General features: G+C 40.2%; 1 protein-coding gene across 9 annotated transcripts in view; it reads left to right on the forward strand.

Annotated features, from left to right (window-relative positions):
- Positions 1-18550, forward strand: part of LOC106575258 (nck-associated protein 5) — a 160628-nt gene that overhangs the window by 135354 nt on the left and 6724 nt on the right. For 6 of the 9 annotated variants that reach the window (XM_014151655.2, XM_014151657.2, XM_014151656.2 and 3 more), the window contains 5 exons: positions 1547-1631; positions 6548-6883; positions 8830-8954; positions 9572-9695; positions 9844-10025. In XM_014151655.2, coding sequence (XP_014007130.2) covers positions 1547-1631; positions 6548-6883; positions 8830-8954; positions 9572-9695; positions 9844-10025 — 852 coding nt within the window. Of the gene's footprint in view, positions 1-1546; positions 1632-6414; positions 6524-6547; positions 6884-8829; positions 8955-9548; positions 9696-9843; positions 10026-10743; positions 11231-18550 lie in introns of those variants that run through there. The other 3 variants (XM_014151665.2, XR_006759981.1, XM_014151670.2) reach the window with 3 other exon arrangements.

An 18550-nucleotide genomic window follows, 5' to 3' on the forward strand; every position in this document is an offset into this window, starting at 1 on the left:
CAAGGAAGGCAGGGGGAGAATGAAAAAAGAGAGTCCACATGCAATATGCAGGAAATTCAATCCAGCTGATGGGGAATTTTGATAGCAAATAGGAGGCTCTTATCGCAGACACTCAATTCAACAAAGGCCTGTTTAATACTATCCTTGCAGCTTCATCTCTATCTCCCCTCTACAGAAATACAACAAAAGAAAATAAATGTTTATGACCTGAAAATCCCCTTTATACCTTCGGAGAACACTTTTTCAACATCACATTCTGTTATCCCTCCTCCATATTAGATCAATTACCTTGTTGCATCCCCTGACAGAACTACCTACTATGAAAGAGGCTCTGAAAATGTAATAGTAATTTCTGTAAATCCAAGGTGTTTGTTGATTCTGTTTTGAGTCATCGCTTAAAGAATTGATGAATCGCCTTCCACTATTGGTTTGTTTAAGCGCTAAAGGGACAAATGGGTGAGCAGAGTGTGATGGAAATCTTGACAAACAGAATAGATATCAATAACATTCTATCTGAATATGCCAGCTATTGCATCTGTGTTAGCTTAGCTGCGTTTGACATTTTGGATGTCTGGCTTCATAGAAGTATAGAAAGTATAGAAAAGTGTACTTTGCTTGTTTGGGGTTTATGAATCATAGAAGACATGTCCTTGAACTAGCAGTTTGTTCTGTTATTATCTGTACAGATGATATTCACGGAATGTTAAGGCCACAATACAAAAGATTGAATACACACACATGCGGCAAAGCAATTATGAATACAATGCAACGCACATTACAATGATGTAGGGGAGACCAAGGGAAAACGCAACACCAAACCACTTAGAAAGCTGTTGTGCAACGTGCTAATGCTTGGGTAGTGTCTCTAAATGCCTAAATTCATCAATTCTTTTCTGTTTTATTGACAAAAAAAATGGTTTTGAGGCCCTTAAGTTAATATACCTTCCGCTTCTCTTTTTTTTCTTTTTTTGACCTGTGGAACATTCTCCATGTATCTAAACACAGCATTTTTATCACTAAGGTCTTTTGATTGGTATAGTTGATGACAATAAATATTTGTATTTTCTCACAAGATTCCGATTAGTATAGGCCCCTATGTGGGGGGAATAGTTGTAGCACAGTACCTTATATGGTATTTAGACACATTAACATAATATGTTACTTCTTTACATCATGTTTTGCAGTAAAACTAAGATAATACCTAAAAAGTACAATTGACACTTTTGAATGCTGATATAATATATTCATTTTGATACATTTTGAGTTTTTGGTCTATATGACATGCCTAAAAGATCATCCAAATATCAGTTTCAAAACCCTCAATTTACCCTTTAATTTTTAACATTGGAGACAGTGTTACATTTAACCCCGTAGCCTGTTACATTTAACCCCACCTACTGGGTCAATTGTAACATTTCACTCCCTCCACATTATGCCTAAACAAATTTGTCATCGACATGATTTAGAACTTATATTATATATATTATATGTTGTGAGAACTCAAGGTAAATGCATACTGACTTCATCCTTCATTTTTTTCCACCAGACCATCATTGTGACACAGAAGATCAGCTTGCAAGGAGAGAATGAGGACCCCACCCCTGAGACGTCATGTCAAGACCACATGATAGGTAAGGTTTTTACTGTAGCCGTAGGCCTACTCTACTTTGAGCTATCGTCTGAAAACATATAACGTTTTAGTGCAAATAAGCAACATTAAAATACATTTTTCAACATAGACATTTTCAGTAGTCACCAGCAATACATCTCCAACTTTTGCTCTCTGTGTAAAATATTTCTGTAATAGATTTTACAAACAGTCTCTTATTATAGGCAAATGCATGTGGGACTTGCATATGTAACACTTTCTCATACCAGTGAAAAACTGTAAGCTTAGAGCCTATACAATATTTCCTGCATCTTTGCAGGACTGATTCGTCTTGTCACTGGCAGAGTGAGTCTTTATTATCACGCCACTCTCCCACTGCATATTGAGGTCATCAACAAAATGGTTACTGTCTCTGGCGTTCAAAAATCCTTTTAGCGTTGCTAGCGCACATTGTTATTTACGTGGCTAAGACATTGAGGGTTGTCGGGGCAGCTGCTGTTCTGAGAGCTTTGGTAGCATACAATGTGTGATGAGAAAATTATATGCAACAACACCCACTTACTATTTCAATGACAAGGCGATCTTTACATGCTGGGCAGTTTGTCATTCATTGGCAGGTGGAAGGCATTCTTAGGGAACGGGACTTGGACAGGGTAATCAATGTTTATTAGAGCTGTATAATGCTAGGTGCCTTTCACTCTGTTGTAATGCTTTAGGCAGTTATTGTGCCACTCAGTCTATCTTTTAAGAGAAGACTTTTGTCCATTCAGGAATGGGGTCTTCTCTCACTTAGTCTGGCTTTGGCATTACGTGAACAGGAGAGCAGCAAAACAGTCATGTACAACCTGTGCAAAAGGTGTTTGGGATGCCTCGACTTGAACTATAGGGGTCTTTCCTTTATATTTGAAGTTTGTTCTTATTTTCACACAAGATTATGATCTCCGTTTGTCAGGGATTTCTTCGTCGGAGGACGATATAACGAAATCATCGTCGGAAAAAGATGACCAATACGCAGCAGAGTTGATATAGTTCATTTTGAACATTTAATAAACTCAAAATGGATATACAAAATAACAAAAACAAACTCACGATAAACTGACAGTCCTGTTAGGCTTACTTACGCTAAACACGAAACAATCACCCACAAATAACAAACACACCCTAATATATGGGACTCTCAATCAAAGGCAGATAGACAACACCTGCCTTCAACTGAGAGTCCCAACCCTAATTAACCAAACATAGAACTAGACATACTAGACTAAACATAGAATACCAGAAAACCAAACAGTGCCCAAAAACCCCGGAATACTTAAACCAAATGCCCCTTCAACAAAACACACCACCCCGAACCACATAAAACGAATATCCTCTGCCACGTCCTGACCAAACTACAATAACCTTATACTGGCCAGGACGTGACACCGTTGCTTAATTTTGTTTATTTATTTCCATGCACATAATAGGTCTACACAGATCATATGGCTGCTGGTAAGCAGTATTTCGCTCAATATAACTAATTTATGTTGACTATCTAAATCAAGATTTATCTAAAGGATGGGCATTATGGACCTAGACTTAGGTTATTTTGGACATCATTTACATCCAACATGGAAAACATAGGCCTATATACCGTTACTTATAAAAGCTGCTCTCTTTGGCTCAAAGTCATTTTTATATGATCTGTATTGATGGGGTCTACCACACAAATATTGCCAGAAATTGTTTTGACATGGGAAAATATCCAGGATGTATGAACATTTCCCTGATTCAACTAAGCCCCATATCGTGGAACAGAGCCCAAAATAAGATTGTTAATCATTTCTGTATTCTAATTAACTGAATGGCATATTTAATTCTGCCGGCTAAGCACATCTATCCAACCTCCCCTCAGTATGAATTAAAGCTCTCATAAAGATTTAAGCAGAGTCCACTTATAGGTCCTGAAGTCCAGCCTAGCATATCATTTTACCCTGGGCTTTTATGGGTAGAATATGTCACACATTTGCCTGAACTCACTTATTTTCTCTGGACACACAAGAAACTAGAAACAAAATTGCATTTTGTTTTGACATAATGTGATATTGTAGCAGGGATTAAAACTAGAAACTAGAAAAGGATGCAGAAGGACTCGTGAGTCTATGAGGTGTGGCTTTCTCATGGTTCAAATCAAATCACATTTTATTTGTCACCTTATAGTGAAATGCTTACTTACAAGGCCTTAACCAACAATGCAGTTTAAAGAAAAATGAAATATTTAATAAATAAACTATATAAAAAAAAATGAAGAGCAACAATAACGAGGTCATATACGGGTACCAGTACCGAGTCCATGTGCAGGGTTACAGGTTAGTCAAGATAATTGAAGTTATCTGTAGGTAGAGGTACTATGCATAGATAATAGATACTAAATGGCTCATGTTTTGACCTTCGACGTGTTGATTTTAACAGTTTGAGGTCTCGGTCATGTGACGACAGTCATGACCTCTGGTTGTAATTCCCATGCAGTTGTGATGGTGGTTAATGTCTGGGTTTTACATGAGTCCTCATCATAACATGTCATTTGGTCTGCAGAGCTTGCCCTCTATCACCTGGAGGTTTAATGTAGAAGTGGTTGGGATCACAGTAAACACAATTTCAGCCCCTCTCTGATACTTTTTCCTTTGATTTTAGATCGTATTACCCTAGGGGCATTAAAATCATACCCTTCGAGGTCCAGAGTACTGCTGGTTTTCTCTTCTAACTGATAATGAATATGCACCAACCTGGTGTCCCAGGTCTAAACCAGTCCCTGACTGTGGAACTGGCTTCGAGGTCCATATTAGACCTAGTTATAGTGTGAGTGCAAAGGGCATATTGAAAACCCCTGCCAAATCAACTCCTCTGATTATTATGCTTTGTGAGGTACGGATGTCTCCCTCTTTCTCTTTCTCTTTCTCTTTCCTTCCTCACTTTCTCTTTTATTTCCCTTTCTCTATTTATCTCCCTCTTTATCTTCTCTGTCTTTTTCCTTGAATATAGGATCAAGAATGTGAGACATTCTGAACTGGTTTGCACTTGATGCATAATGCAGGAATCTGTAGTAATTGATCAGCTGCTGTTTTAGGGGCTTGCCACAACCGCCCCGTGATGACTTATTGCAGATTAATCTGAGCAACATAACAGGCCATCTGTCCATCGAGGTGGTTTATGACCACCTCAGCTACAACTCATTCTCACACATTACTGCGGAGTAGGAGGTGCAAGAGAGGCAGAAGAAGACACGTATGCCTACAATATGACTCTAACTGTGCACTAATAGCATGATTTAAGTTGACTGTGTTTACTCCCAGTCATCCAGTGGGACGTTTCTGATGCATAATTGAATGAATTCTTGTTTTGATGCACTGTTGGTTTAATTGAATGTCTGGTTGCACATTTAGAGAGGACTGTACATATTGCTTTATTAGGTTAATAATGTATTTTACAACAGCAGTGCATTGCCTCTAATAAAGAGCTTTGGTTTTAATTTTGAGGGTTTGATGCAGCTGTTAGGAGATGTTGTTGTGCGAACCCTATGTTTATGGGTATTTGTACTAAAGCATATCCATGGAAGTTATGAGGGCTACCTCTTACATGCCTTGAACCCTTTCAGGGGAAACAGTTAATTTATGAATTCATTAATTCAATCATCCATTTATTCATTCGATGGAGGGATGTGTTAGGGCATATAGAAGAAGTGGATGTTTATGGTCTGGGCGTTACAAGACCAAGCTCCAGGGTTAAGGGCAGAGCTAGCAGAAATCGACCCAACTCTAAAAAAAATAGGTCCCATGCTTGTCCATGAAAGGCAAGAAAGAAATCAGAATTTACAGATTGTTCTATGGGGAAAAACATCTTCCAAAACAACTGCGTACTCGAAAGGATCAATGTAATGTAATCAATCATTTCCAAGGTTTTTCCATCCTCAACTAGTCTATAATAAATATATAATGCTAGATTGATATTTTCTACTTTTGCAATGCAGCAATATACTGTGTAACCTAGAATGAGAACAGAAGAATGTCAAAGCTGCAGTCATATTAGCCATAAGACCTTTCCCCCTCTTTTGTCTTTAAACTGAATTCATGTTAGAACCAGTTCAACATTCTCTTTCTTTTTTTTACCCAAATTGTTGCAATTAAGTCATGAGCACAGAATGATTAGCCAACATCATTCACAGTTACATGGAATTGGATCATGCCGAACAGCCATCCATCTGTCTCGCTCGGAGAGGCTTTGCAAAACTGTGTATTTTAAGCGCTGTCCATCTGTTGCGACAATGCTCTTAGATCACTGCGCAGTGTGGAACATATCAAGTTCGGCGAATGTGTGTAAATCAACATAATGCTGATATAGGAGGTAGGGAGAAAAATCACAAATAAATTGGCACTCTAAAGTCACGCTGGGTTCCAAATGGGTGAAATTAGATTGGGAACGCAGAGAGAGCTAGGACTTACAAGCGGCCGTTCATTTTAGATCCTTTTCAAGATTAGTCAGGTACCTTTATTAATATTATGAAGAAGTGATACAGATTTGACCATAGAGGGCTGATAACCACTTATAGGAATAAACCTGATGAATTACACACACAACAGATCGTATCACACATATTACTGGACAAAGTAATACGAAAAGTTCAGACCTTTTTCCTGCATTACATTTCTACAGTTTCTCGTAATGATTTGGCTTTGGATTGTACCCAGGTGCTCCGTACGTGAAGTAATGCTCCTGTTTCTCTTGCTTTTGCCTCCATTCGTTCTCCTATCGTATTGAACCTACCCAAGATGCCCTTTTTACCCATAACCCCTTCAGTTGCTTGTGAATCCAATCCAGTGGCTCCTCCTCCTTTTCCGTTGCTCCCCCCCACCCATCATCACACGCTGCTTCTCCTGTCTCCCCCCCCCCCCACCCCCCCAGGCTCCAGCTGCCAGATGAGAACCCTGGACAGCGGGATTGGCACCTTCCCCCTCCCTGATTCCGTCACCCGGGTCAACGGGCGCCACATTCCCAGATCTGAGTCCAGCCCCGACCGGATGATGGCGAGCGTTCACAGTTCCACTGATCCTGACCAGGACCTCCTCTCGGCCTCTGCTGCTCATTCCTCATCCCATGTGAAAGTGCCTTCCCTGTCTGAGACCCACCCGCATGCATCACCCACCAGTGCCCTGGGCCACTCCCTGTCTGACCCTTCAGTTACTGGAAGAAGTTGTGGACAGGAAGCCCTGAGCTGCCTTCCCAGACCATCCACCTCAGGTAAGACTGGGGGTTCACCTCATATCAACCTCCCCGTTACGTCCCCATTCTATACCCATCTCCCAAAGCGTGCCACACTCCCCTTTATGAATTAAGAAGCATTGGATTGCCATAAGCATCGGCTGTCCACACCAATGTTCTTATACTAGTCCAGTCCCATCATGTGAGGTGGATTGTTCAAGTGCACACTTCAAGGAGAAAAGTCAATGATAGGGACACAACCACTGTTACAGGCTCTGTGTTGTCTCTGTTTCATGCCAATGGTTTTATGTTAGGTAAACCAATGATCCGCAGCTGCATATAAACGCTAGAATAGCTGGGCTGGCTCAGAGGATGTTTGGCCACTATCATGAAACCCTATTTGGTGTTAACCCATCTATAAACTGTGTATAAAATGAGAGAGGATAAAATTCAGATTCTCGCTGGCTCAATTTGATTGCGCAATGAGGTTGGTAGTGTTTTACTTCAATTCACATCATTATGGGGCGGCAGGTAGCCTAGTGTTTAGTGCATTGGGCCAGTAACCGAAAGGTTGCTAGATCGAATCCCCGAGCTGACAGGGTAAAAATCTATCATTCTGCCCCTGAACAAGGCAGTTAACCCACTGTTCCTAGGCCATCATTGAAAATAAGAATTTGTTCTTAACGGACTTGCCTAGTTAAATGAAGATTAAATAAAAAAGTATGAACCTTAAGTCACTCTCAAGAATTCACTATACATGTTCTTCCCTCTCAATCTCAACAGAGGATCCATTCTCCACTTGAAGGTATTCAGTGAAAATGAAAACCTTCTACCTTTGTAGAATGCTGGACTAGATGGACAAGCCTATCAGGCTTGATTTGGTATTCTGAGTGACATTCTGTAGCTCTGCTTAACAAAGGACACTGTGTCCCCCACCCACCTTCACAAAACCCTCCGGATGATACGACCCACAGACCATATCCCAAGGATAAGTCGCTAATACAATTAGACACGCAAACTCACTAGCGACAATAAGCGACATAGATCATAAACCACCTTCTGCCTGTTCTTTCACCGCAGCAACACAACAGCATGACGGTGGGTGGGAGGGAGGGAAGGAGAGAGAGAGGGATCATATAGGCTGGGGGAAGTAACACTAACAATGTACTCGTACAGTATAGGGATGAGTGATCCCAGTGATTTATGCAATCAGGGAATTAGTGTTGATCTGTGTGACCTAAGTACTGCAGTTAAGGTAGGCATGACCAGCAGCTGTCATTATAAGGACTAGAGAAGGAGCCTAATCTCCACCACGGATTCCCTCACAGGTTGTCAAGAAAATGAAAGGACTATTTTGTCCTCGGCACAATACAAATTATTCTGCTGATGTTCCCGCGGCGCCGCGGCCAACGAGGCCCAGTTAATTATATTGTCAGGAGAAGGTAGGATGTTGTAGAGAGAAAAAAAAGAGAGAAGGAAGGGGTAGGTAGTCATTAAAATTCACACTGACTCAGCTGTGGCAATCATTGGATGCTTTGTCATTGGGGGTAACAGTTTGAAGATGGTATTTCGGGGCTGCTTCAAGTCAGAGATGTAGCGGTGTAGTCTTTGTAGGGAGGATGCCATTGACTATTAATAGATGAAATGCCAAACTCCCTCACACTTAAAGAAATTGTAGCATCATGCTCATGTTGTACAGCGTGTGCTTTCAAAGGTTAACAACTATTTTGGCATAGCGTTAGCTAATGATGCATCCCAAATGGCAACCTATGGCCATGGTCGAAAGTAGTGCACTATAAAGGGAATAGGGTGCCATTTGGGATGTAGATATGAGTCTTACTGAAACTCCGGGACCTAAGAGCTTTGACATGTTTTTTTTCCGCCCTCTATGTACGCATTGCGTAGGTTCTCTTCCTGGTGTGAGTGTGTGGGTTTGGTTGTTGTCTATGTCTCATGATTTGTTTCTCTTTACTTTTGAATGATAGATGTGATCAGAAGGAAGCGACTGAGTCAGATAGAGTTATGCAGCACCAGCCACACAGTCACTACTGAGGCCCACGAGGAACAAGTGGAGAAGAAGAGGAACACCAAGGACCTAAACTCATCCAGTGTAAGAAACTTCCCACGCACTATTAGGCCTATGTCAAAGGGGTGGTGTTTTGGGAGCAAAATAGACTGCAAGAGCATAGTTATTGTGGCTTCTGTACAATCCCTATACAATATCACATCTCCAAGAAGCATTATCATTATGAAAGAGTATCTCCGTAATCTGTTGAGGATACAGTGATATTAAAGGGATTTGATCTACTTCCCCAGAGTCAGATGAAGTTGTGGATACCATTTTTATGTCTCTGCGTCCAGTATCAATGAAGTTAGGAGGTAGTTTCGCGAGCCAATGCTAACTAGCATTAGCGCAATAGCTGGAAGTCTATGGATATCTTCTAGCATACAAGTAGATCTAGGGCCTAATTGCTAAAATACCAAAGTATCCATTTAAGGAAGCAATTGCTAACCACGTTAGTACAATGACTAGACGTCTACCGTAGACGTCCAGTCATTGTGCTAACGCTAATTAGCATTTGCTCACGAAACTACTAACTTCCTTCATACTGGATGCTGAGACATAAAAATGGTATCCACAAGTTCATCTGACTCCTGAGAAGTAGTCTTTAAAGGGATTTATCTATCTTCTCATTCTGTTCAGATGTCCCTCTCTTTCGTGAACAGGACAGAGCCGCGAGAGTGTGCACATACTCAGGCAGCAGCAGTGACACCGAGACAGAGTCTGAAGGGAACACGCTAGGCTCCACCCAAAGCACTCTTACCAACAGAGCAAAGACGAGCAACCAAGGTCAGAATCTCGCCTGCATCCCACATCCACAGGCACAATATTGATGTTATTTAGATGTACTGTAGGCCAACATCATTTGATTTTAGACAGTTTATCTTGATTGGTTGATTGATTGATAGATATATTGATTGAAAATGGCTCTCCACAGTTGACTATGAAGAGAAGACAATGAAGAGAAGCAGTGTGGGAAAGTTCCCGTCAATCATGGACTACTATCAACATGACATGTTCTCTCACATAGAGAAGGACGACCACAGGAGGAATTTCTCCCAATACAACTTGTTGCACAACCAGTCATCGCTAGAGGGCAAAGCAGGAGACAGACTAAGCGTAAGTACTTCCTGTTGACCTATGACATACACTGAACAAAAATCTAAACACAACATGCAACAATTTCAAAGATTTTACGGAGTTACAGTTCATATAAGTAAATCGGTCAATTGAAATAAGTTCATTAGCCCCTAATCAATGGATTTCACATGACTGGGCAAGGGCGCAGCCACGGGTGGCCCTGGGAGGGCATAGGCCCACCCACTTGGGAGCCAGGCCCAGCCAATCAGAATGAGTTTTCCCCAACAAAAGGGATTTATTACAGTCAGAAATACTCCTCAGCACGCCCTGCCAAATTCTCAAAACAAAGTTGGAGGCGGCTTATGGTAGAGAAATTAACATTCAATTCCCTGGCAACAGCTCTGGTGGACATTCCTGCAGAGCATGCTCCCTCAAAACTTGAGACATTTGTGGTATTGTGTTGTATGACAAAACTGCACATTTTAGTGGCCTTTTATTGTCCCCAGCATAAGGTGCACCTGTGTGATGATCATGCTGTTTAATCATCTTATTGATATGCCACACCTGTCATAAGGAGAAATGCTCACTAACAGGGATGTAAGCACATTTGTGGGAAAAATTGGAGAGAAATAAGCTTTTTTTGCGTATGGAAAATTTCTGTGATTTTCTATTTCAGCTCATGAATCATGGGACCAACAGTTTATATGTTGCATTTTATTTTTGTTCAGTATATTACCTTTGACATATCCTTTTGTAGGTCATCAACTAGATGATCATGGTCTGTTGATGTTGCTTCAGGAGGATCTATTGTACGGACCACTTTACCTCGAACCTCGAAAAAGTCTGATGTTTAGAATACAATTTGACACTAATGTCATCAAGGATGTAGTCAAACTTTCCCTCTAAATGTTATGTGAGATCATGCATTAGCTCAAAGCAAACTGTTTCCATGGTAACTTGCACTCCAACTCATGTGAAAACAAAATCGCTGTAAAGCAACATTTGTCCTTTTCCAGCTTCTCCAGCTTTCTCAAAGTGTGGACAAAGTCCACAAAGCTTGATGTCTTTCACCCTCCTATACAACGCTGTAGTTGGATTGTTCAGACGTTTTCATAAAATAAAATAAATTAAAGTCGCCTAATTGCTTTCGATTGGCTTGCCCTCTCGTATCACGGGGTATTTACCTACCACTATTTAACTTCACTGAATGATAAATGAGGAGCAGTGACCATGAAATGGCCCTCAGCCCCTACTTCCCCTCAGATCAGTGTAGTAGAATAACCTACACAAACACACACACACACACACACACACACACACACACACACACACACACACACACACACACACACACACGACCTGACAGAAAAATCCATAATCTGCAAAAGGATTTGACTCAACTAGAGGTCGACCGAGTAATCGGCATGGCCGATTAATTAGGGCCGATTTCAAGTTTTCATAACAATCGGTAATCGTCATTTTTGGACGCCGATTATGGCAGAATACATTGCATTCCACAAGGAAACTGTGTGGCAGGCTGACCACCTGTTACGCGAGTGCAGCAAGGAGCCAAGGTAAGTTGCTAGCTAGCATTAAACTTATCTTATAAAAAACAATCAATCTTCACGTAATCACTAGTTAACTACACATGGTTGATGATATTACTAGGTTAACTAGCTTGTCCTGCGTTCCTACTTCGCCAAACGAGGGATGATTTAACAAAAGCGCATTTGTGAAAAAAGTACAATCATTGCACGAATGTACCTAACCATAAACATCAATGCCTTTCTTAAAATCAATACACAGAAGTATATTTTTTTAAACCTGCATATTTAGTTAAAAGAAAATCATGTTAGCAGGCAATATTAACTAGGGAAATTGTGTCACTTCTCTTGCGTTCATTGCACGCAGAGTCAGGGTATATGCAACAGTTTGGGCCGCTTGGCTCGTTGTGAACTAATTTGCCAGAATTGTACATAATTATGACATAACATTGAAGGTTGTGCAATGTAACAGCAATATTTAGACATAGGGTTGCTACCCGTTTGATAAAATACGGAACGGTTCCATATTTCACTGAAAGAATAAATGTTTTGTTTTCGAAATGATAGTTTCCGGATTTGACCATATTAATGACCAACGGCTCGTATTTCTGTATTTATTATATTATAATTAAGTCTATGATTTCATAGAGCAGCGTGACTGAGTGGTGGTAGGCGGCAGCATGCTCGTGAGCATTCATTCAAACTTTACTGCGTTTGTCAGCAGCTCTTAGCAATGCTTGCTTCACAGCACTGTTTATGACTTCCAGCCGATCAACTCCCAAGATTAGGCTGGCGATACTAAAGTCTCTGTAAGAACATCCCATTGTCAAAGGTATATGAAATACAAATGGTATAGAGAGAAATAGTCGACGAGTCATTATTACTATAATAACTACAACCTAAAACTTCTTAACTGGGAATATTGAAGAACTGGGAATATTGAATATTGAACCACCAGCTTTCATATGTTCTCATGTTCTGAGCAAGGAACTTAAAAGTTAGCTTTTTTACATGGCACATATTGCACTTTTACTTTCTTCTCCAACTGTAACGATCGTCTGACAGAGGGGACCAAGATGCAGCGTGGTAAGTGCTCATATTAACTTTAATGACACTATAAATAAAACAAGAAAACGAAAGCTAACAGTTCTGCCAGGTGAACACACAAGACAGAAAACATCTACCCACCAAACCCCAAAGGAAAACAGGCTGCCTAAGTATGGCTCCCAATCAGCGACAATGATGTACAGCTGTCCCTGATTGAGAGCCATACCAGGCCAAAACAAAGAAATACAAAAACATAGAAAAAAGGACATAGAATGCCCACCCCAACTCACGCCCTGACCAAACCAAAATAGAGACATAAAAAGGAACTCTAAGGTCAGGGCGTGACACCAACACTGTGTTTTTGCATTATTTAAACCAAATTGAGCATGTTTCATTATTTATTTGAGACTAAATAGATTTTATTTATGTATTATATTAAGTTAAAATAAAAGTGTTCATTCAACAACAAAAAAATGCATGAAATGTATGCATTCACTAATGTAAGTCGCTCTGGATAAGAGCGTCTGCTAAATGACTAAAATGTAAAATGTAATTTAAATGTATTGTTGTAATTGTCATTATTATTATATTAATCGGTGTTGGGGTTTTTGGCCATCCAATAATCGGTATTGGTATCGGTGTTGAAAAATCATAATCGGTCGACCTCTAGACTCAGCACAAGTTCAGAGAGAGGGAGAAAGGAAAAAAACATGAATATTTTTTATGTTCTTGAACTGTGGTTCTTACTGTTGGCCTATAGAGGCCTTGTACTATGAAAGAGGAGCAGTACTGAAACTTGCAGCTACTCTGCTAAAGCAAAATACAACGCTGCATGGCTCAGGCTGTATACCTTCTTATTAAACTTACAACATCATCCTTGCCAGTCTCGTTTTGGGGTCAAACATTTCTAACAGATTCAATAAGTACAGATCTATTCCATTCTGCATTGACTGAACAATTGTCTGCTCAAAATTGAATGTGGAAAACGAATGCCCTTGGTGTATACTTTGACCCTGACGAAGGCACTGCATACAGAAACATTGGTTCATCTATTCATTGAATAACTGGGAATAAAATAGAGTATGCAGCTTTTTGTCTCCTCAGCCGTTAGTCTACACTTAATAAAACAATTTTGGATATGAGTCTTCCGCTCCCACTCTACAAAGATGTCTGTACTAAAAGGGCCAGTTTGACTATTTTAATGCCAGTGAAATAAAATAAAATAAATAAAAATGAAATAAGGTAAAGTGTGGTTGCTGGTTGCGGACGTGGGGTTGTAACTGAGATTTTTCTAGGTTTATGTGTGGCTGGCTTCTGCGGTGGTGAGCCGGGGGTTTGAAAGCATGGCTCGGATTGCGATGAGACTCCCTCCAGAAATGCAGCGTCGGACAGAGATCAAGTGCATCCAACCTGCACAGAGATCACCCAAACAATGACAACAAATACACCAAAGACAGAGCAACACTATGGATTTAATCCTACCATCTTTTGCTGTCCAATAATTGGTCTTGGAAAGACCTCACAAGATAATATCTTCATAAATAAAATAAAGAAACTTTGAAAAGACATCTAACACAATAAAGGCCTATGAGGACTATTGACATTGTTTGGTTGAATAGCACTTGACTATTCTAAATTAATCCGTTAATAATTAAATGTTCAAGTTAAAGGTATACAGAATTACAGAAGAGAGAACCTCATTTAATATCCATGAACCAACCAAGATGATGGACCCCCTTTCAACCCATTTTCTCCTTTTCAACCTGTTTACTCCTTATTAACATGGATTTTACCTTAAAGGGACAATGTGTCTCATAAAGGGACACAGTTGCCCTCATGTCCACCCATGACAATACTCCCACAGTGGGGTCTGAAATTATTGACACCCTTGATAAAGCTGAGCAAAAATGACTGTATAAAATAAATAATTAAAATACTGAGCTACAGTATATTGAATGCCCAAAATTGTTTGAAAAATGATATTATTTTATACTACTAATACAATTGGTCAGGGAAAGAGATTTTTTTAACAAGTAATATGCATATTTTTCTCAAAAAGGTAGGGGTCCCAATTACTCAAATTGCTAGGATAATGGTAGTGAGCATTTTTCTAAAATGTTTTATGAGTTGGAGAACACATTGGGAGGTATCTAAGACCATTCCTCCATACAGATTTCTTTCAGATCCTTGATATCCTTCGTCTGTGCTTAGACAAACGATATCCCTCTTCAATTCAAACCAAAGGTTTTCAATGGGTGTCATGTCCGTAGACTGAGATGGCCATTGCAAAATTGATATTTTGTGGCCAATTAACAATTTCTTTGTGGATTTAGATGTTTGCTTGGGGTTATTGTCTCGCTGGAAGATCCACTTATGGTCAAGTTTCAGCCTCCTGGCAGAGGCAACGAGGTTTCTGGCATAAAATGTCCCAGTCCTGGGTAAAGTTCATGATGCCATTGACCTTAACAAGTGCCCCAGGGCCGGTGTAAGCAAAATAGCCCCATTACATCAAAGATCCATCACCATATTTTACAGTAGGTATGGGGTACTTTTCTGCTCATTCTAATTTCCACGTCAAACCCACTACTGGTATGCGTGGCCAAAGAGCTCTATTTTCATTTCATCCAACAAATGTAAAAGCCTGGAGTTTGCTTAATGGCATTATTATTTAAAACAATTAGGGGGTAGATCAGCTTTAATATTGCAAATAGATTTCGGCTTCCATCAATTAAATTGTTTGCATCGTTTCCAATCTCCCATATATATTTTTTTGTAAAAATATACAGTACCATTCAAAAGTTTGGACACACCTGCTCATTCAAGGGGCTTTCTTTATTTTTACTATTTTCGACATTGTAGAAAAGTATTGAAGACATCAAAACTACGAAATAACACATGGAATCGTGTAGTAACCTAAAAAGTGTTAAACATATCAAAATAATTTTGATTTTAGATTCTATAAAGTAGCCACCCTTTGCCTTGATGACAACTTTGCACACTCTTGGCTTTCTCTCAATCAGCTTCAACTGAAATGCTTTTCAACAGTCTTGAAGGACTTCCCACATATGCTGAGCACTTGTTGGCTGCTTTTCCTTCACTCTGCGGTCTGACTCATCCCAAACCATCTCAATTGGGTTGATGTTGGGTGGTTGTGGAGGTCATCTGATTTAGCACTCCATCACTCTCCTTCATGGTCAAATAGCCTTAACACAGGCTGGAGATGTGTTGGGTCATTGTCCTGTTGAAAAACAATTGATAGTCCCACTAAGCGCAAACCAGATGGGATGGCGTATCGCTGCAGAATGCTTTGGTAGCCCATGCTGGTTAAGTGTGCTTTGAATTCTAAATAAATCACAGACACTGTCAAAAGCAAAGCACCCCCACACCATCACACCTCCTCCTCCATGCTTCACGGTGGGAAACACACATGCGGAGATCATCCATTCACCGACTCTACGTCTCACAAAGACACGGCGGTTGGAACGAAAAATCTAAAATTTGGACTCATCAGACCAAAGGACAGATGTCCACTGGTCTAATGTCCATTGCTCATGTTTCTTGGCCCAAGCAAGTCACTTCTTATTATTGGTGTCCTTTAGAAGTGGTTTCTTTGCAGCAATTCGACCATGAAGGCCTGATTCACGCAGTCTCCTCTGAACATTTGTTGTTTAGATTTGTCTGTTACTTGAACTCTGTGAAGCATTTATTTGGGCGGCAATCTGAGGTGCAGTTAACTCTAGTGAACTTATCCTCTCCAGCAGAGGTAATTCTGGGTCTTCCTTTCCTGTGGCAGTCCTCATGAGAGTCAGTTTCATCATAGCTCTTGATGGTTTTTGCGACTGCACTTGAAGAAACTTTCAAGGTTCTTGCCATTTTCCGAATTGACTGACCTTCAAGTCTTAAGGTAATGATGGACTGTCATTTCTCTTTGATTATTTGAGCGGTTCTTGCCATAATATGGACTTGATCTTTTACGAAGTAGGGCTATCTTCTGTATAACCACCCCTACCTTGTCACAACACAACTGATTGTCTCAAACGCATTAAGAAGAAAATAAATTCCACAAATTAACTTTTAAGATGACACACCTGTTAATTGCAATGCATTCCAGGAGACTACCTGATGAAGCTTGTAGAGAGAATGCAAAGAGCGTGCAAAGCTGTCATCAAGGCAAAGGGTGGCTACTGTGAAGAATCTCAAATATAAAATATATTTTAATTTTAACACTTTTTTGGTTACTACATGATTCCATACAGTATGTGTTATTTCATAGTTTTGATGTCTTCACTATTATTCTACAATGTAGAAAATAGTAAAAGAAAAAAACCTTGAATGAGTAGCTGTGTCCAAACTTTTGACTGGTACTGTATGTATATATATTTTCCTCTAACCCTACATCCCCTTCCCTAATTGGAGTAAACTAATGGACAACAACACTTAGGCTTCTACTTCTAGCTTATACATTCTATATACTGTACATTTTATTAAGGACACAGTATATTTTACAATAGTTATCTTTCGTTAGTTTTTTGGCCCATCCTTGTTTGTGTTTCGTCCCAGCTACCCTTAACCCCGCCCATCTATCACTGAAGTCCATCCAGTTTTGATTTCTATTTGCAATATTATTATTTAAATGTGCGATGATGTTTCACAAAAGCTCTGAACCTTTCTATTCTCTTAGTTTCTACAGATTGTAAATTAAAGATACATTTTTGCTAAGAGTATTATTATATTATTGATCGATTGACTAGGAATTTTTAAATCACCCAGCAGTGTTAAATGGCATTGGCACTTGGATTCGATTGGAACTGGTGCTTTGGTCAGATTACATGAAAATAGAGGTCTTTGGCCACGCACACCAGTGGTGGGTGTGGCACCAAAATGAGAATGTATGAGTCGTAAAGAAACCCATACCTACTGTAAAATATGGTGTTGGGACCACACTGTATATGTGACCATTCACAGTCAGTCAGGTAAGTTTATAATATCGTCATGGAAGATTCGTTTGGGAAATGTGTGGAAGGTGCGGACGGGGAGCACGGGTGCAGTGTGAGATTGGGTGATTTAAGTGCCTTTAATAACCTTTCACAAACACTCAGGAGAGTGATGTAAAGCTCGGCAGCTCTCATCAGGGACCTCATGGCCCAGCCTGGCCCCCATTCATCATCCTGACACTGCCTGACAGCCACGCTGCCTGCCTGCCTCTCTGCCTGCCTGGCTACACCCCCTCTTCCCTCTGCCTCCTTCAACCCCACCCCCTTTTCTTTCTACATCTTTCTCAGTTTGGCTCTCATCCTCTCTTTCTTCCCTTCTCTTTCTTTCCTTCTCTCCTTTTTTCTCTCTTTCTTTCCTCCTCTCCCTTGTTCTCTCTCTCACTCCCTTCTCTCTCTCCCTTCTCTCTCTACCTCCCATCTTTTTCTCTCTCCTGATGGGTAATAGAGATTGCTGCAGGCCTCTCTGACAGGGGGAAAACAGAATTAGATGCTGTGCTGGGGCCGGGCATGGCAGGACCTAAGGAGCCAGACCAGAGAGGGCCAGGTTACACAGCCATATGCCTCATAACTAAATAATATCTGTGTTCACACCTTCTCCCCAGCTGCTTGTAACAGCTTGTTACCTGGAGCACTAATGTAATGGGGAGAGAGAGGGATGTTTTTGGTCTTGGACATGCAATTGGAAATAGAAGTACAGACATGTAAGTGTGGAGGCCCATATATATATATAGTGGGGGGAAAAAATAAAAAATTCCCTCATTAAAATGCAAATCAATTTATAACATTTTTGACATGCGTTTTTCTGGTTATTTTTGTTGTTATTCTGTCTCTCACTGTTCAAATAAACCTACCACTAAAATTATAGACTGATCCTTTCTTTATCAGTGGGCAAACGTACAAAATCAGCAGGGGATCAAATACTTTTTTCCCCCACTGTGTATATATATAGATTTGAATTGCATGTCAGCTGCTACTGCCT

Source organism: Salmo salar, chromosome ssa17, assembly GCF_905237065.1.
Source record: "Salmo salar chromosome ssa17, Ssal_v3.1, whole genome shotgun sequence".
NCBI lineage: Eukaryota > Metazoa > Chordata > Actinopteri > Salmoniformes > Salmonidae > Salmo > Salmo salar.